Below are 19,773 nucleotides of genomic sequence, written 5' to 3'. Positions count from 1 at the left end.
CAGGTCTTTATTAACATTAGTCTAGATCTAGATTTTTAGAACTATACGCTGATTCTAGTTATGATAGAAATCTATGCATGCAGCATAGGCTTTGAATAACTGAACTTCCAGAAAATAAAAAAATAAATCTGCTAGATTCTAGACTCGAGTTGCAGCTAAGCTGCTAAAGACTAACACTAAGGTTACTAAACTAAGAGCATTAATTTAATATAATACTAGATTCTAGATATTAGTAGGCCTAATCGCTAATAATATTAATCTAGGCCTAATAAATATATTATAGGACTTTTATAAAAAAAAAAATCAAATAAGGAATTGATATTTCGGGGAGGAGGGGGGTGGACACTGGTAAATCTATTTGTTTTCCATATAAATATAAATTCCATTTCGTTGGTGTGTGTGTGGTGTGGGGGGGGGGGGGGGGGCGCTGTAGATTTTCTTCAGGGGGGGGGGGGTGCAGAAGAGATGCCTGGAAGAAACTCAGGACCCCATTGAGATTTTATTTCACTTTTTGCTTGGGGGGGGGGGGGGGGGGGCTAGTTAACTTAGTGACTTAGTAGGCCTACTACTTAATCTAGTTAGTAGACATGTTTGTAGAGATTGATGATCTAAAAAATTTGTAAATCCTTAAATAAAACATTTAAAAAAAAACTTATACTTATAGGCCCAGATTTAGACTTAGAATCTAGATCTAGATTTAAAAATAGATCTAGAGTATCCCAATTTTTCCTCTAAGTCCTCTAAGATAGCTAAAATAACCTTAACTGTGATATTTTTTAGCTTTCTATACAAGCTATTTAATAGTTAACCCTGTTCTATAAGATATGATTGGTTCGATTTATTCCTCTAGTCCAGGGCCTAATGCCCTTCATCCGGGTGATGTTACCTACATAAAACGTCATATCTCGCAATTTTTGAAAATTTCCAATAAAATTCCTATAGGATTGAAATAGAAGAATTTTCATTGACTATGTTATGTATGTTAACTAAACAAATCCATCATGCTTTACCTGGTTGCTATGGCATCTGTTCTTTAATTTAGTAGTATGTTTTTACTTTTAAGTACTGTTATAATCAATAGTTCCGCTATATAGGCCTATATAGGCATAGAGAAAACTTTTTCATGTATAATGTTTTTCTCTCTTTAAAACAAGATTGCCAACAGCAGTTGATGAAAAATGCAAATTACAGAAGTTATAGAAAAGCTGAGATGCTGTAAAAACACAGAACCTGCATATAAAGTCAAAGAGAAAACATATTCTATGCTCTATAGGTTGGATTTTTTTTCTTCCTTATTAGTTACATCTCTTCTAAATCATCTGATTATTTCAATAGCTGGATTATGAAGTTAACTTGGAATAGCATTTAAAACATTTTTTTAAATGATAAAGAAGATAATTTTCATCATAAGAAACTAAAATGTAAAGCTTTAAAAAACTATAAGAATTTTGACATATACTTAAATACAAAAAAAATTGAATGGAAGATTTGTTATACCTTAATACCTTTCACTAAAATAGTTATAAAACATTTAGCTTGTGCTAAAGTAATTGATTTTTAATCAAGACCTGTGATGGATTTTTTATACCATAGGTCGATAATAAAATCTTTTTAAACAAGGGGTGTTAGGTAAATCACTGGTAATTAACTAAATACACTTATGGCTTGCAAATGTCAATGCTAACCCTAGTCCTACCATACGCCAACCCTAATTTCTAACTATAAAACTAGTCTAGATTACAATATTACTAACACACCAATTTTTGGAAGAGTCTATTATCGGGCATCAATATCACCAGTCACCAAAATCTTAATTGCATTTTATTTTTCCAGTAAATTAACAACAGGCTGCATCCAGCTATTAGATCTACAATCCCATTCATCAGAACTTTTAAAGTCAGTCTGTCGAGATATTCTTCTAGAAAATGCAAATCTGGTTCTTTCCGCACTACAAATCCTTCACTTGATTCTTAATGATAATTCAAGTAGCAGGTTGGAAATTTTTAAAATTAAAAATGTTTTTTTTATGAAATATTTATTACTGTCATGTTGTGTCATAATTAATGATGAAAAGTAGCTCATGTCATTCCAGTATTTCCATCTGGGGCATTTGTCGTCATGGCTAGTGTTATGTAACATGCTAGTTGGTGGACAGCTATAAATTAATCCGATCTTCTTTCAGTAGATTTAGGCAGCAGTTGTTCATTAGAATTAAAAAGTATCTAGTATGTTTTTTAATTAAAATGTTTATTTATTTTAACTCAAGCCCAGGACCAGATGTTGACTTAATTTTTTCATCACTGGTGATGCGCCTCAAGCACTACATGTCAATAGATGTCACAAAACTAGTTTTTCAGTGTTTAGCCGCAGTAGAGTTTACAACTGACTGTGTTGTTAAAGAGGTATTTTAAGTTAAATTTTTGTTCATGTTTTGGAAATATTTGTATCTATTAAAACAGTATATCTGTTTGTGGCAGTATTTTAAAGCATTACACTGGTATTTGTAGGCAAGGATAGCAAGTTAAACCACTTTAACTATAAAGCTGAAATAGCACACAATATCTTGTACATATCAGCAGCAGCAAAATATTTGGGTTACTGTAAAATATGACACAATTTCAGCAAGCAACAAGTCACTTGTGTGTGATTTAATAATTCGGTGTTAAACTTTTGTATACATCATCAATTAATTCACACCATGAAACTGTGGACTATAATATGCAGCACTGGTAGAAATAACCAGAAATGGACATGTTATTCTAAATCTATGTGAGAACAATCAAGGTACTAAAGAATAAGTATTTATGAACTAAAAATAACCAATGTGAACAAAACATGATTAAATTTACTTTTTGTCTAACTAGATTCCAAATCTTGTGAAATGTATGGAAGAATTAAGTGACCATATTGCTCAGGAAGGAATGCCTCACAAAGAAATTGTAGATTTGTTTACTAGGTACAGCATTATCTACCTTACAAGCTTGATTGTATGATGTTTTAGTGTTTACAGTATGATTTGAATTTTACTACCTTACAATTATCAGATGTAATTTGTTGTATTTTTAAGAAATTATGTTATAACTTTATATAACATTTCTATTTCAGGTTTGAAACTTATTTGGGGGAAAGTCTTGCAGCATCATCACATAGCTGGTCTGTTTTTATTTTCCCTGGCCTTTCAAATATTGAAGAAACAGTTCGAGAAAAAAGCTTTGCACTGTTGGATAAATTCACTGCAACACTGAGTCAGTCTCAACCAGTGGCTCAACACTTGGCAAAATTAATTTCTGGTGTATGTGTTGTTATTCTTTTATTACTGGTGTATGTGTTATTATTTTTTATTACTTGTGAATCTATTTTTGCTTTCTGGTGAGTCTTTCCTGTATTTTTAAGAATTAACATGATTTGTTTTTTTTAGATAACTATTATTTTAATTGTATGCACAGTTTCTGTCATTTGGTTGTATGTCCTATAATGTTTAGTTTGTATATATATTTAATGATGTAAAATTAACTTTATAAAGCTTTAGTCTTACTTCTGAAGTGTCAAAGCTCACAATGAATATCAAGAGAATTTTTTTTCCTTTCCAAGCCAATAATGTTTACACAATTTCTCAGTTAATATTTATTTTTCTAGGGATTGGCACTCTCATTAAAACAGACCTATACCAATAATGAATTATTTGTTATCAAATCATGGATGCTCATTGTCAAAGTTCTAGGAAAGGTAAGCATAATTTTGAAAAGCTAGAAAGTGTTTGTCTAAATGGTTTATTAGTAAATAGTTACTGCTCTTATTTTTTAAATTCAGAGTTAAAACAGTTTCCTCAAAAAAAAATTTTAAAATTTTATTTTCTAAGTTAACCATAAAAACATTGCTTTTAACAAACAATTTTTGTTCAGGAACTTCATCGAGGTGGAAGTACAATAAATGCATTATTGGGAATTATTGAACTTGCGTTCAAGGGTGTACCTGAAATAAGAAGTCAAGCTTTTGTTGCATGGCGATATCTAATTGATAATTTTGCTTTGGATAAAAGTAAATATTTTTTATTTCAACATCTTAGTTTGAATTTGATTGCACATACTATTTTAGTTATATTATTTTTAATATAACTGTCTGTTAAAATAAAACTGTATGAATAAAAAATTGCAGATGTTATATCAGATCCAAAAAGAATTAAACTTTTGATGATGGTAATGAAAATTGATAACTCCAAAACTGAAGATGTTGCACTTGAAAAGCTGAAAACCTGGTGGCATATTATAATATCATTGGATGCTAAACTATCTGTAAATTTTGAACAAGTAAGTTTGGTTTTAATATTAGTATGTTTAATAAAAGACAAAAATATCACCTCATCATAGTGCCTTTGTATACATTTTCATCTCTCTCTCCCCCCCCCCCCCCCCCCCCCCCCCCCATATATTGAAGGAAGTGGTTTTTTGTCTGTAAATTATGGTTAATGTGTTTAAAAATATTTCCTTATTAGGAGTTTTTATGATGTTTTTTATGATGAAGTTTTTTTTTTGTGGCATTCTAGATTGTTTACCCTTTGCTGCAGTTCTGTGTGGGTAGCATCAAACTTCAAAATTCAGCTGCTAAAATTGGTCAGTCACCTAGATTGGGTAAGTGTAGCGTTTTAATAAATTTAGATAAGTGTAATAGAACTGCTTGGTTTTGATAACAATCTATCTGATAAGGCAAGAAATTACTACTTATTGTGTATGTAAAAAGAAATTTTGTTATGATGTATAATATCTAATAGATCTACATGTTTTCTCTGATTTAGCTTTAAAAAGTCCAAACAGTCCAGCTACTCCAGGACTTGCCAGCCATAAGACATCAGTTTACCTCATAATTCAGAAACTTGGCTGTCAGGTTGTGGCACATCTCTTGAAAACAACAGAACACATTGCACATGAAATTGATTGGACACTAGGTAACTTTAAGATAACTTGCTTAAATGGTTGTTTTTTAAAACATACTCAAAAATGCAATTTCTAGTTTATTCTTAGAGAAATTTAATTTTAAAGTGATTCTTTACTTTCAATAAATTTAATTTTTATTTCAAAGCTCCTTTAACGCATGAGGTTTTTGTTGGCTCCTCCTCATTTGTCAAACATGCTCCAGTCATTATAAATACAGTCAAAGACCTTTTTCTGAATGTTGGCAGTGATATTCAAGGTAACAATGTTTTTAAAAAATAAACTAAATTAAAAACTCTCTATTTTTTAAGTTCTCTGTAAGCATGGTTATGATCCACCCATTTTGAGTTGTAAATTGAGTGTATTGGACTCATTTACCCAGCCCAACAAATGTAATTCTATTTGTTATCTGCAATTCAAAGTCATTCTGTATTGTAATTCCTTTATGGGTGGGAAACATAGTGGCAAGTGAAGAACTAACAATAAATACAAAAATATTGGACCTTCAGGATATGACTGCTGAAACTACTGTAAATCAAGAGGCAATAAGGTTTATGTCTTGTTGATGCTGTTATAGAACTTTTCGATCTGTTCAATGACAGTGGGTGTAATATCACTATCAACTTCATCCTTTTTACTTTTTTGTATACAAAGTACAGAGGAAATATTGTAATCGTGCAAAAAATCTAAATCGAAATTTTCCCAAATTCTCGTTTTACACCTCCCTGAGTTGGAAAAGCATAGGTTTGCAATTTTGTCTGTGTGTGTGTATGTCTGTGAACACGATAACTTGAGTACCATTACAGCTAGGTTCATGAGATTTCATATACAAGTTTTATACCAAATTTGTAGTTCTGTGTCAACTTTTCATCGATTTCATATAACCGGATGTGGAACTTATTCTACTTTTGGTTTTTCAAAAGCCTATAACTTGAATACTGTTTCAGGTAGATAAACAAAATTTCACATACTATAAAATTTTGAGTAATTTCCATTTACCTGAATAAGTACTTTATGCTTTTTGCGATTTCACAAAATATAAAGTACTAATATTCCACACTATTATAAACACATTGTTTGCTGTTCACTTTGTGCGCAATTCTTTTATCTACGTGAGTCTGTTCTATTTTAAAAAGTTTAAGTAACTAAAAAAAATAGATTAAAAATCATGTCTATATCCTGAGTTGCCATCCCCCGTAGTGTTATATAAGTGTATTCGAGAAAGTTTAGGGGAGATCACTCCAGCTTTATTTGCTGTGTGGTCAGGCTATAAAAATACCCTATTAAGCTATTTCAGTCATGTTTATCCATACTACTAATTTTTTGGTATTGTCTTTTTGCTTGATTTCTCTTTAAAAATGTATACAAGTGTATTCCACTCTGGAAATAGCCTGACTGGTAAATCGTGAGGTTCAGCAGTTAAGATCACTTATGTCATAAAAAAATGGTGGTGACTTTTAAATTATTTTTCATGTTTTTTATATTTCAGAATCATTAGCCATTTGTATATGGATGGCTCTGGCAGATCATCTTAAATCTGCTTTTGACAGCTCTGTCAAAACAGAATGTCGTGATGTTTTTAGCAGCTTTCTGTCATTATTACAAACTGTTGTGCAGTGTAACATATTTCCTACATCTACTGCCTGGGTATTTGAATTATTAATTTTTTATAAATAAATTGAAGTCTTTTTAAAAAGCTTTTTAAAAGTTGTTCCCTTGACAGGAAAAATTGTTATTTTAAGTGAGATTTGTCTTTTATTTATTTCCATAGCGAATGATAGAAGCCTGCTGCAGTTTCCCTCAAAAGGTTTTGGCCTCCACTGCCTTTACTATTAGCAGTGGTGTTTCAGTCAGGGTAGGTTGTAAAGGTTTTTTTTTAATGTGCTGCTTACCTGATCCTTTTTATGCCTTTCTTTTAAATTTTTTGATAAGCTGTTTTATTTATTTTCAAACAACTAGTACAATTAAATCTTGGATTGCCAGAATTAGTGTAAAAAGTGTGTTTATCGCCCCTTGCTGTAGGAAAACCTACTCTCTAGTACTTACACCAGCAACATTCAGCTTGTTGTCCCAATACAAAAAATTTGTATTGGTATAAATCTGTTTTAGCTTTAGTTAGATTTAAGAAACAGTTGTAAATCACACTAATCCAAGGTTTGACTGTATTTTTAATCATTGAAGTTTACAACAATGTTCTACATCATAAAAAATAAAAAGCTGTTTTTATCTTCTGAGCAGTCAAGTCCAGCTTTGTTTTTGTCTGAGATTTTGTTGAGCCAGTGTGTTCAAGAAAGTTTCCCTGCTCAGGCCAGGTAAAGTCAAACTAAAAGTTTTTTTAGAAAATTGATAGTTTTTGTCTTATTTTTGTTTTATAGTTAAAAAATAATGGAAACTTATATGTCATTTTGTTAAATAATTGTTCATTGTTTTCTAAGATTAAAGCTAGAAAAAAATGCTTTATGACCTTAAAATCTTTGTTATCACATGTTCACAGTTTAAATCATCTGTTGTCATTGCTTGTTGATGCTGGTGTGAGCAACAAACAAGGTGCATTACAGTTCCTGCAGTCTGTTACAAGCTTTCTTGATACACAAGCCAAACTTATATCATCTGCTTCGTTGTTTAATGCTTGGCATATCTTTGCCATAAAGTTACAAACCCATGTCAGCACTGTGAGTTTCTGCTAATGGATTGTGCAAAATGATTTGTACTAATTATTTACTACTTGTAGGTAAAGAAAAACTAAGAACAATAATATTAAAATCAATTTTCAGACAAATGAAGTCAATCAGGGGGATGCGCTTGAGTACAACTTTGGCTGCATGTACGCTGTTCTTCTGTTCCCACTCAAGCATGATTTCCCCAGCAAATTATTACCAGTGAGTATACTGAATTTGTATGCCTATTGACTAAATATCAGTAACTCAGTATTTTAAAAAAACAGTAATCCTAGTTTACAAATATTTTCTTCTGAGTGTATTTTGTGGGACAGTGATTGATTACTAACTTGATCTATTGATGAAATACTTGATGCTTTAGTCTTAAGTTTGGTTTATAGCGCCATATTTGCCGTGTGACCCTGAGTTCACCTAACTATGAAAGCTAGTTGACTTAGCTTTGGAAAGTAAGTCAACTGGGCTTAATGCTGACCACACTGAGCAGGGATGCCAGGAAATCCCGGATTCGATAATCATATTTTTTTCCCTTTCCGGAATCGCAAGATTTGAGATTTAAAGTTTCTGGGTTTGCAGTTTCAAAAAAATTATCGCTTTAAGCTTGAAAATTTTGGCATTCTAGAAATCATTTTTATCTTCAAAGCTTATGGCCCTTTCCACCTTTTGCCCATTCTTCAACAGTACAATATCCACTGCTGTGTAAACCTAAGATTATAATAATTATTACCTGTCACTTTCATTGTCTTTGTCTACCTGACATCTCACGAAATTTTGGTCACTGGGACTTTGTATTTTCTTTTAGGTCTATCCTGACTTATCGCAGTGCTGGATCTAGATCTGTAACTAATTTTCCTAATTCCAGTAGGCCTATTTATTGCTTTTGAGAAAAAAAACAATTGCAAATGAAGTCACAATCTCACATGCTCTATGGACCAAATACAAATCGGCTGTATCAGATGGGTGAGGCTGTAGATGGAACTTTTTGATGTCTCTCGTGGTGTAGCTGTCTGGCTATTAATGACTACATGGGTTGGCCGTAAAATTCGCATTATTTACGTGACATCATCAATAGGTTACCACTAGACCAGTGGTTCCCAAACTTTTTTGAGTGGTGACCCGCGACCCCCATAACATTAAAAGTGAAATTAGTAAGGAAATTCATAAACACCAAGATAACATTTTTCTAGCATAATGTTAATGTAAATTATTTTTGATAACTGTTTTAATGCGATGGGTGGAACTGCATGATATTAACTAGCCTCAAAATTTGCGGTTGGGTTTTTGTTAACGCCAATTGCATCATGAAAAGAGATAATATTTGTTTCTTTTCCCTGAAGCTTCAGGTTAAGCCTATTTTGCTGTTCGAATATCTGCTAGATATGCTACTCTCTCCATCCACTCTTTGTCGTTGAAGTATATCAAAAGATCTTGTTTCCCTTGCACTTCCAAGAACAGCTTGATTTCGTCTTTCAATTCAAAAACATGATTCACATTTCCTTTTGACAGCCGGTGAACTGCAGTGTAGAAAAGCAGAACCTCATGATCATAATTCATTTCTTTGCACCGTTCTTTGAATAGACTGGTGTTTAGGGCTCCAGATTTAATGTAATTTACAACTTTTATTATCGCATTAAGTGCCTCTTGCAGAGGAGTCGGAACAGTTTTGCTGGTGAGAGCATACCGCTGAATCATGCAGTGGATTCCTCTTGATTGGGGAGCTTTTACTTTTTCCTGAAAGTCCAATTTTGATCCAAGCACCATCTGTACAAACCCCACAGCAGTTTTCCCATTTTAATCCTCCTGGATAGTATTATTAGACAAAGATATTTGTTGCATGTTAACTGCACTGGAATCCCCAAGAACATTTTTTACCATCTTCAGATAAATCAGACTCAACTATATCTGCACTGCAGACTGTCTGGTTTACTAAACATTTTAAAGACATTACTTTGCCTAGTTTACATTCCATTTTATTATTTATTAAAAGCTACAACTATTATTGCCCTTGTTGTGTATAATGCATTTAAAACAAGAGAGACAGTAGTTGTACTCTGTTTTTATCCATTTTATGATATGTTATGACTTAAAAAACCTATTATAAATCAGATTTTTTGTGTGAACTCCTTTTCAGGCTGATTGTCGAGCATTTATTAAGATCTGGAAAGATTTGTATCATAACTTTGCCAGACTTTCTGCCCTAGTCCCTACAGCTGAGGCCAATGCATGTTTTGAGCACTTGTCAGCAAAAATAATCCTCTTATGGAATCCATTGTTTGAGGTAGTTTGATATAACAAACTTATTTTATTTAAGCTAGTAGCTGTAGAAAATTATTATTTAGTATTATTTTTTTTAGTAAGCCTAATAGTATAGAGAATAATTTTTTTTAATCAGCTTGAGTTTTTTTCCCCCTCAGTCACCAGTAACTTTGGAGTGTTTAGCCTGTCTGTGTTTGAAGATGATTGACTGTGTAGACTTTTCATCCATTTCCTTGAACCATTCACTTTCCACAAGTCCTAGCAAATGGGCACGCAAAAGGCAAAAGCCTTTGGGAAGCCTACATTCATTTGTTCACTTGCTTGCTATTTTACAAAGCAAAACAAATGTAACTCTTTCAAAGTTAGATGAGGGAAAGATTGTTGAAGTAAGTGTTTTTCTTAAATGATAAATCATTTTAAGTAATTGATTAATTTCTCCATATACTTCCCAAAAATTTTAACAGACTTTCATTTCAAAAGAAAAATTACTTCATTAGTAATGTATAAATAACTTTTATTTTGCAGCCACAGCATATAGCCCTTGTGCCCTCTCTAGTCACTTCATTAATAGACATTTATTTGAAATTGTTTAGTCACATAACAACAAACAGTATCATCATTAACTGCCTGTCAACTTTAGCTGCACCTATTGCATATTTATATCAGCCTCAAAAGACTACTTCATTTAACATCAAGGTATGTCATATCTTTTATAATTTTGACTATTTTATTAATAACTAGCGTGCCCGTCCCTGCGCTATGCCGCGGTGTTAGAAGAAAGTCTGACGAAATATATTAAGAGAGTTTCATCAATGCGTTACCAATCCTATATTCTTAGACGTGACCTTGTTATGAAAACTGAGTTATTTAATTGTAAACAATGCCTGCGCTTGGATCAAATTCATCGAGGCACAGGTTTACCTACACTACCCATGGAGTGCTGTATGAAAGCATTGAGTGTACATTAATCACTCTCCCTAATTGTGAGGTAGAACACACTTCGGTGACCGCCCAGGTGCCAGGGACGTAGCAGGGCCCTTTCTGGCGCCCCCAATTAAGCTACCGCAGGGTCGCAGCGCACAGCCCCTGGCTACGTTTAATCTTCGAATGTTGTGTGCCAGTGTCAATATTGTAGTGTTCTCCTTAATACTAACGTAGGTGTCATATTCCTCACAGGATAGCTTTGGGCATCGACTGACACGCCTGATTTTATTTACTGAACGATTATAATAACACATCTAATCCATAGTCTATCACACTTTTAAATTGAACGAAGGTGCCACATTGCTCACGGGGTAGCCAAGGGCGCCAAATTGCACCCTGCTGGGGTGCCGGCCTATTCGCCTGATTCAATTTATTGAACGACATTAATGCCTCATTTTATTTATTATCTGTTGCAATATTTAAAACAAATGTAGGCACCATAGTGCTCACGGAAAAGGCCGGGGCGAAAAATCGGGGGGGGGGGGGTACATATGTCCTTAGGGGATGCCAAAATAAGTTGAAAAAAAAGCTCATTTTAGCTGCAGTTTTGCATTATATATATAAAAAATATTGGGGGGGGGGCGGCCAATTGAAAGTTTGTCTCCAGGAGTATTCTCAACAACTTCCCAAAGTTTTATGGCGATTAGATGGAAGATGTAGTTATGCATAAAAGACAAACATACACACATACATAGCATTTTTATATATATAGATTTGTTTGCTTGTTAAAGACTTTGTATTAATAATACCTGCTGGTTTGCTTTGTAGAGGAAATTTGCAAAATTCAGCATGCTTAGAATTAGTTACAAAATTTATCAGGAAGCTTAAAAAATAAAACTCATAGCTTATTTGTAGTATTAAAAAAAGTAAAGTTACCCTTTTTGCCCTGATGGTCAAAGACAGGTAGAGTTCTCATGTCCGAGATCCAAAATCAAAACTTTTGGATTAGTGCTTCAAGACTTTTGGATTAGTGCTTCAAGATTTTTGGATTAGTGCTTCAATGTCGGCCATTGAAATTTAGTAAATTTTGTTTTTGTTCAACAGTTGGAAAAACTTTGGCAAGAAATGTGCAACTGTGTTTCTAGTCGCTACTGTGGACAGTATGATTCTGAATTCTTAGAGTACATGTCCCCGCTACTAACCAACAACTTTGTGCACAGTTGTCGAAGCATAAAAAACCAGACTTTTTCTTTCTGGAACATAACTTTCAGTCGCTTGTCAACTCTTGTGTACCCTGATGCACTTAAGTAGGTTTTTCTGTATTACTGGTATAGTAAGCTATTTCATTTTAATTACAATCAATTTAATTACAATAAATATGTAATGCTGATCATTAAAACGAGCAGTATTCTTATTTAAATTTAAAATATTGTTTCTGTTTTAGACCTGTTCTTGCTCAGTTGAAGGAAAGGAAAGTGATAATTCTTCCAGGATGGATAGGAAATGAGGAGACACCAACAGTAATAGCGGAAACACCCTTTAGTGAAATGAACATGGTTTGTTATTTAGTTATTTTTGAGTTACCCTCATTACCTTTTACTAGTAGAGAATTAAGCCCACATAATTAGTCACTCTACAACAACAAGGTTATATCAGCCTATATTATTTATAAAATGCTTGACCTGGGGCAATCAAATGTAGATTGGTGCGGTCGGTTAATATATGTTCAAGTTGGAGCAGTTATATTGTAAATTTATTTTTCTATAGCATTTAGTACATTGGGTAGATGTCAGTTAAATCCTGATGTCTCAGTCTTAAAGTAGTGATGTACGTTTCATAACAGGGAGAGTCACAAGTGATTGAATCTGAAATACCAGGCATGCCATCTCCTAAGCAGCAGAAAAGAAGCCTTCTTTCATCTCCGAAGTTATCACCCAGTCCAGGAGCCAAAGCATCACCTGTAAAAGTGGTTGATCCTAAAACTCATAGTTTTTTCCCATCAGCTTGTAAAAAAATAGCTGTTGATCTCCTTCCAGATAAGGTATTTTAAAAATCAACTCACTAAATTAAAATGGTGACTACTTTCTTTTAAAACTTATGTTTATATCAATTAAGCTGGTAAAATAATTAAGACATTAATCAAGCAGCCTTCCTGATTTGTAGGATTTTGTGGTTATCAGTTCACCGTCTACCCAAAAAAAAAGACTTTTGACAGAACATCAAAAAGAGATGATGAAAGAAAAACGGTAAGACCCGCCATGCTACACGCCATGAGCTCAATCGCATTTTTTTTCTCGTAAGGTTTAATTAGAATCTCTGCAAAGGTGCTCAATTTTTTTTATACGGTTTAATTAGTCTCCACTATGTTGCAGGGCATAAGTTTAAAACTTTTTTTTTACAGAAAGGCTAAAATTTCTCTCTGGCATGTCTAAGTACCCAACTGTAACCTTTTACAGGCCTATGCAGCCTAGAAAACAACCAAATAGAATCTATTGCAGCCCTTTTCAATGTACAAACGTATTTTCAAAATGAGTTCTCTAATAACTAATTTTTCTGTGAATTTTAGCATTCTTCCTGCCATGTATAACAATTTAGATGCCTCTCAAGATATTTCCCTAGGATCACAGTTTGCTAGTGACACACAACAAGAGTAAGTTTTTGTTTCCATTGCTTTTAAGATTTTCAGTTGATTTTAATTGTTCCCTTATGTGTGACATTGAGAGGATTTTGATTGTTCCCTTATTTGTGACATTGAGAGGATTTTAATTGTTCCCTTATGTGTGACTTTTAGAGGATTTTGATTGTTCCCTTATGTGTGACATTGAGAGGATTTTAATTGTTCCCTTATGTGTGACTTTTAGAGGATTTTGATGTTCCCTTATGTGTGACATTGAGAGGATTTTAATTGTTCCCTTATGTGTGACTTTTAGAGGATTTTGATGTTCCCTTATGTGTGACATTGAGAGGATTTTGATTGTTCCCTTATGTGTGACATTGAGAGGATTTTAATTGTTCCCTTATGTGTGACTTTTAGAGGATTTTGATGTTCCCTTATGTGTGACATTGAGAGGATTTTAATTGCTCCCTTATGTGTGACTTTTAGAGGATTTTGATGTTCCCTTATGTGTGACATTGAGAGGATTTTAATTGTTCCCTTATGTGTGACTTTTAGAGGATTTTGATGTTCCCTTATGTGTGACATTGAGAGGATTTTAATTGTTCCCTTATGTGTGACTTTTAGAGGATTTTGATGTTCCCTTATGTGTGACACTGAAAGAATCTTCATTTTTCCATTTGGTTGTTTTATGTGTGATGCTGACTTAGATTGATGCATATATTTATTCCATCAGTGAGTCCACCGCAGATCTTGCTGTAAATAACACAAGCGATGTTCAAGAAAAGGTTAATACGGTACAAATTTTTTTCTATTTGTCTTTTTTAAATAAGTATGAAATAATTCTCAGTTTACAAATTGTCATTTTACTGTATTTTTGACACATATAGTTAAGACATTTATTTTTAATAGGTTGCACAAAAAGTTGACATACCTGTAAGTGACACCAGTAGCAGTGTGGAGAACTTTGTAGCACCACATCCTGTTAAAAAATATCAGAAAAGACAGACTGTTCGAATCAAAGAGTATTCACCAACTGTTGGTGAAACAGAAGAAATCCGTTTGTTGGAAGCTGCATTAGAAAAAAAATTGAAGAACGATGTTTCACCAAGCAAGTCAAATCCAGCGTCAAGAAAGTGTCCCAAAGAAATTAAGCTTGAGCCAGAAAATGTTTCTCAAGCTAAAACATCAGCTGGAAAAAAACAAACAGTAGAAGTAAAACAGGAAGAAATCCCTAAACATACAGCAGATTCACCTTTCTATATGTTCAGGAACAAAAATGCATCAGTAGACAAAGATATTGGTATTTGTTCCGTAAGTTTAAGTCAAGATTCTGTACCCAAATCAAGTGATAAAAGAAAAAATTCCCTTAGAAAAGTTCAGAGTCAGGATTATGTTTCAGAGGTTAAATCCCACCAGACAAGATCTCAAACCTCTGAGCCAATACTGCCTAATGTACGTACACCTCGTAGAGTAACACTCAAGAAAATTGTTGAAAAAGAAAACCAAAAAACTTCAGATGATGCTCACACCACTTCAAACAATTCTGATCAACCTGCTGAACTAGATACACAGGCCAGAGCTTGTAAGAAAGTTGACTCCACCAAGGAGGACTGTGAAACTTCCTGCACACTTGTTGAAGACACCCAATCACCTATGAAATCAATAAAAGAGCATGCCAGGAATCCAGGCCACACCATTGCTGAGACCCCCACCAAAAGTGAGGACAGTGTGTCTCCACCTACAAGATCTCACAGCGCCCGTAAACTTTTTGCTGATGTTGAACGGCCAACTCCTGCCACCTCGGGGGATGTCTTTGGATCGCAAGGATTCACTGCTTCCATGGAGGAGGAAAAAACTGAAAAAAATGCATCAACAAATCACCCAGAAAGTGAGAATCTTTTTCCCAGCACACAAGAAAGTTTTGCCTTACAAATGCCAACGTTAGGTTCAGTGCTGCCACAAGGAACTCCAGCAAGTGATGGCAGCCAGCAGCCTGAGCCTGAAGCAGATCCTCCTGCTGTGCTACACTCAAGTTCAGAGGCTGACTTTCTTCCTTCTCAGCCCACTCTTACTACTGAAAGCCCTAAGAACATAGTCAACAAGAGAAAGATCAAAGTTCCAAAGAAATATACACCATTTACTTACAGAAAAACTCGTCAGAGGCGCAATGCAATGAACAATTCTGATGCATCTCAGGAGGCTGGGAAGAAATTGAATGTTGAGAAGAAAAGAAAATTAACGCAACAAGTAAAGGCTTTAGTTACAGAACAATCCCCTCCTCAGTTAGTAAACAATTCTCAAAATATTTCCAAAAATGGCAGCAAAGTATCTCCTGAAAAAAATGGTGCCTCCCATATGGAATCAAAGTCTGTTCAAGAGGTGACACCAGATGTTAAATCTCCAGTGAATGTAAATGCAAACAGAAGACACAGTGCAACCAAAAGAAGTGGAAGACTTGCTAAAACAATTGAGAGAGAATCAGCTGCAAAAAGACATAGCTCAAGAAAGATAGAGAGCTACAGTGTTGTTGTTGTCAGTGAATCTCCAAGGGAGAATGAGCCAAAATGTGCAATAGAAGTAGAAGAAAGCCCAGATGGTAAAAAACCTAGAACAGAATCCTACCATCTGTCAACAACTACAGAAAAATGTACACAATCAAAACCTGATCCTACAAAGTCAATAAACCTAAATAAAAAGAGAGCAGCTCGACGTCGTCTTGCTACTAGCACAGATGTTGACACGCCTAAAAAAAAAATGAAATTGATGGAAAATGAAGCTTCCAGTGGGGATGAAGATGACCAACCTCTGTCACTTTTGCAAAAAAATATGTCACAAGAAAAAGAAAACGCAAGTCACATCAATAAAAATGTTAGCACCTTGGAACTGCCTGTTGAAAGTGTTGCTGGTGACCTTGTTGGAGATAGTCATGTAATCACTCTGGACAGTCCTCTGCTAACAGACAATGTTATAGACTTAGATATTGACAGCAACGACACTTTTAATGACAGTAAGTCTCAAATAGTTGATAAGGCTTTGAATACTGCGCTGTCCCAGATATCAGCATCAGTACAGCATGCTCTAGCAGCAAGTGACATTATTTTTAGCACAGATTCATCAGCAACCTCAACTCATCAGCTCCTAGTGCCTGTGCCAGATACCAGAATAGATGCCACCAAAGACCTGGCCACTACCAACACAGCAAGTGCTTCAGGTTCAGAACTTGCACAGAGCAATCACAATGATCATATATTTTACCATTTGAACAAGCCACTACCAGCAGAAAGATGCCTAAGCTTTAATGACAATATAGTGATTGACATTGATTCTGAAACTGATTGTACAGGGCAGTCTTTGCCTCATATAGCATCACAATCTACTAATGGTTTAAATATTGCTCCTGTTGACTCCAGTCAAGCCACTGAAGTGATAGAAATAGACATGGAAGATGACAAAGAAAATAATGAATCTGCATTGGAAAACACAGCTTGTGATGGTTTAACACGCAATGTAGATAACGAAGATTGCTTTGATAAAGAAGGTATAAGACCATCTGATGATGTCTTCCTAGAACCAAGCCAACTAAAACCAGCAGCGGCACTGCAAAATGTGGAGAATTTGACAGAAATGGATGTAGGTGTTCAGACGACCCCTGAAAGGTTGCTGGAAGAAAAATGTTTGTCTAGTGATGAGGAAAAGGAGGACGAGCATGTCCTTCATGACTGGTCTCCGTCCAAGTCTCCAAGCTGTAGCATACTGAAAAAGGCCACAGAAACTCCCCCATCTGGACAAGTGAGAATTATTTTTTTTACCTGGTTCTAGAAACTGGTTCTTTATTGTAAAAAAAAGTAAATTAAAGAAAGTTAAATAGAGATTGATTGTGCATGAAAAGATGTTTAGTGTAATTGTATATCGTCCTTCCATCCAGAACCGCAGGGTGTCATTTGCTGAGCCAGTTGTAAGTGGGGAAAGTCCTATCAGAGTCAAATACCACAGTGAGGCTCTACCCACTTCTCCTCTTATAGTGTCCAGGGATTTAGCTGGGAAAAAACCTCATCTCTGTGTCAAGGTACCTTCAATGACATTCAATAGCAATTTCTAATCATGTTCATAAGTATACTTTTAGTTTTATTTTACACTGTTGCGTCATAAAACTGATCTAACAAGTAAGTGTTAACACATGGAAAATTTTCATTTATTGTTTTAGAAACTTCATTATTTTGCAATTAGTAAGTAGTCAATTATTCCAAGTTTTTAAAAATTACTTTCAGTCTTTGCGAAGAGTTTCTGGTTACAGGAGAAAACTCGACCCAACACTTAAAAAGGTATGTGAATTTTTAAATTTTATTTTTTAAAAAGTCTCCTTTTGGAAAGTAGCTTAATATACTTTGATGTATTTGATAGGATTCAATGCTAAACTTGTCAACTAAAAAGTCCACTGGTCCAGTGGTTCACCAGCTTTCACCAGGCAGCTACAAACCTACCCAGGAGTCTCAGTTGGACAGCACTCATCCAATTTTCCCTGATTTGATAGGCTGTGTGAAGCCTCTGGACGACATTCTTCCACAGCTCACTTCCTCATTATGGTAACATCTTCTATACTATTTTAATCTTACCACATAATCTTATTTTATGGTAGCAACAAATCTTATTTTATGGTAGCAACAAATCTTATTTTATGGTAGCAGCTAATCTTAGTTTGTGGTACCATCTAATTTTGTGATACCGTCTAATCTTATTTTATGGTAGCACCAAATTTGCTATTTAAATTAAATTTTCCAGATCCTTATTTTCTTTGTATCATTTATATCATATATTCTACTGCTACAAAATGTAAGTATGGCAGTTTATTTTTATCTTCAGGTACAGAGGCTTGTGCCAGCTGATGAAAGGTCGTAACCTCAATACTATAGGAGACTTGAGTAGCTTGACTGAGGTGCAGATCAATCAATTACCAATCCGACATCCAAAGGTGCTAACAGTCAGGTCAACCTTAGCAGCGTATGTATCCCAGCATGGTCTACTTAAAAGCAATTCTACTGCAGAGTGCAACCTACAGCCCAAAGATAACAGTACAGGTAAGTTATTATAAACTCTAGAATGCTACAATATATTCTGTTAGAAAATTACTATGTAACATATTTTTGACCTATGAATACATCCGAGGAACTACCAACAATTTCACCTAGACTAAAAGACTATTTTTACTAGCATTTTCTTGGCTCTCCTTTAAATATGATTACTGTATACAAAACCCTTTTGTGTCGGGGCTACTTAGTTGTATGGTTTTTCCTTTAAATTTACTATTTTGACATCCAGGTTATGATATAAACAGATTACAACTAACCTAAAAATCAAAATTGTCGCCGTAATTTTATTTCCCCCCACATATTTTTCACAAATTAAATCTTACATCGCGGAAGTAGGATTAATGTGCAAATTTTTGTTTTAGAAAAAATGGATGACACTGAACCCAATGTTGAGACTGATCAAGACACACAGCAACCAATAGAAGGTGAGCCATTTACTAGACTAGTTGTTGCTGCATTTTTTTTAACCTACTGTAATTGATGTACTACTGGGTTACACTACTGCTATTTCTTGTGTTACTTTGTACTACTACAACGGCTTTGTACTACTAAAACAACTGCTTTGTACTACTACAACAACTGCTTTATACTACTACAACTGCTTTGTACTACAACTACTTAGTACTACTACAACTACTTAGTACTACTACAACTACTTAGTACTACTACAACTACTTAGTACTACTACAACTACTTTGTACTACTACTACTACAACTACTTTGTACTACTACTACTACAACTACTTAGTACTACTACTACAACTACTTAGTACTACTACTACAACTACTTAGTACTACTACTACAACTACTTTGTACTACTACTACAACTACTTTGTACTACTACTACTACAACTACTTAGTACTACTACTACTACAACTACTTAGTACTACTACTACAACTACTTAGTACTACTGAACTACTACTACAACTACTTTGTACTACTGAACTACTACTACAACTGCCACTTGTATCTTGACACCGGTACAGAAGACTCCAGCAAGAGCCTCCCTGCTCAAGCATGTCCTGTGGACACAAGTGATCCACTAGCACTGACTACCTTAATGTTACTTGACCCAGACAGCCAGTCCTCAAGTTTAAAGAGATCCAGTACAGCCCAACTCCTAGAGCTACTGACTCAAGTACAAACATTGTCTAGTCATGTCATCAATGAAATTAAAAGCAGACAAACACATTGAAGAATGTTAACTGACACCTGTTTGGTCAGGTATTTGTAGACCATATTAAGCTCTGAGTTCACTGAATCAAATGCTGCTTGTACACTAC

General features: G+C 34.5%; 1 protein-coding gene across 1 annotated transcript; it reads left to right on the top strand.

The window, feature by feature from the left end:
• The first annotated feature begins 1,134 nt into the window (after nucleotides 1-1,134).
• On the top strand, nucleotides 1,135-19,685 carry LOC131946604 (telomere-associated protein RIF1). Its single transcript, XM_059307499.1, has 32 exons — nucleotides 1,135-1,273; nucleotides 1,834-1,992; nucleotides 2,267-2,402; nucleotides 2,865-2,956; nucleotides 3,106-3,292; nucleotides 3,637-3,726; nucleotides 3,903-4,038; nucleotides 4,156-4,307; nucleotides 4,544-4,628; nucleotides 4,793-4,942; nucleotides 5,077-5,187; nucleotides 6,418-6,575; nucleotides 6,700-6,783; nucleotides 7,167-7,240; nucleotides 7,423-7,600; nucleotides 7,703-7,807; nucleotides 9,735-9,881; nucleotides 10,018-10,245; nucleotides 10,385-10,555; nucleotides 11,888-12,090; nucleotides 12,228-12,339; nucleotides 12,627-12,824; nucleotides 12,947-13,029; nucleotides 13,350-13,433; nucleotides 14,134-14,194; nucleotides 14,310-17,189; nucleotides 17,326-17,466; nucleotides 17,669-17,722; nucleotides 17,802-17,983; nucleotides 18,261-18,475; nucleotides 18,850-18,912; nucleotides 19,396-19,685. The coding sequence occupies exons 1-32, from the start codon at nucleotides 1,179-1,181 to the stop codon at nucleotides 19,683-19,685; spliced, it is 7,104 nt and encodes a 2,367-aa protein (XP_059163482.1). The 5' UTR covers nucleotides 1,135-1,178.
• Nucleotides 19,686-19,773: the final 88 nt, after the last annotated feature.

This window comes from Physella acuta, unplaced genomic scaffold (genome assembly GCF_028476545.2).
Source record: "Physella acuta isolate Inbredline_101_S28 unplaced genomic scaffold, ASM2847654v3 ptg000565l, whole genome shotgun sequence".
Taxonomy (NCBI): Eukaryota; Metazoa; Mollusca; class Gastropoda; family Physidae; genus Physella; species Physella acuta.
Note: the sequence above shows the minus strand (reverse complement) of the source record. Positions and strands in the feature narration are given on the sequence as shown.

Coding starts and splice junctions, on each gene's coding strand:
- LOC131946604 (XM_059307499.1), top strand. CDS start 1,179: ATGCAAATTACAGAAGTTATAGAAAAGCTGAGATGCTGTAAAAACACA. Junction 6,576..6,699: donor TTCCTACATCTACTGCCTGG/GTATTTGAATTA, acceptor TTATTTCCATAG/CGAATGATAGAAGCCTGCTG. Junction 18,913..19,395: donor CACACAGCAACCAATAGAAG/GTGAGCCATTTA, acceptor ACAACTACTTAG/TACTACTGAACTACTACTAC.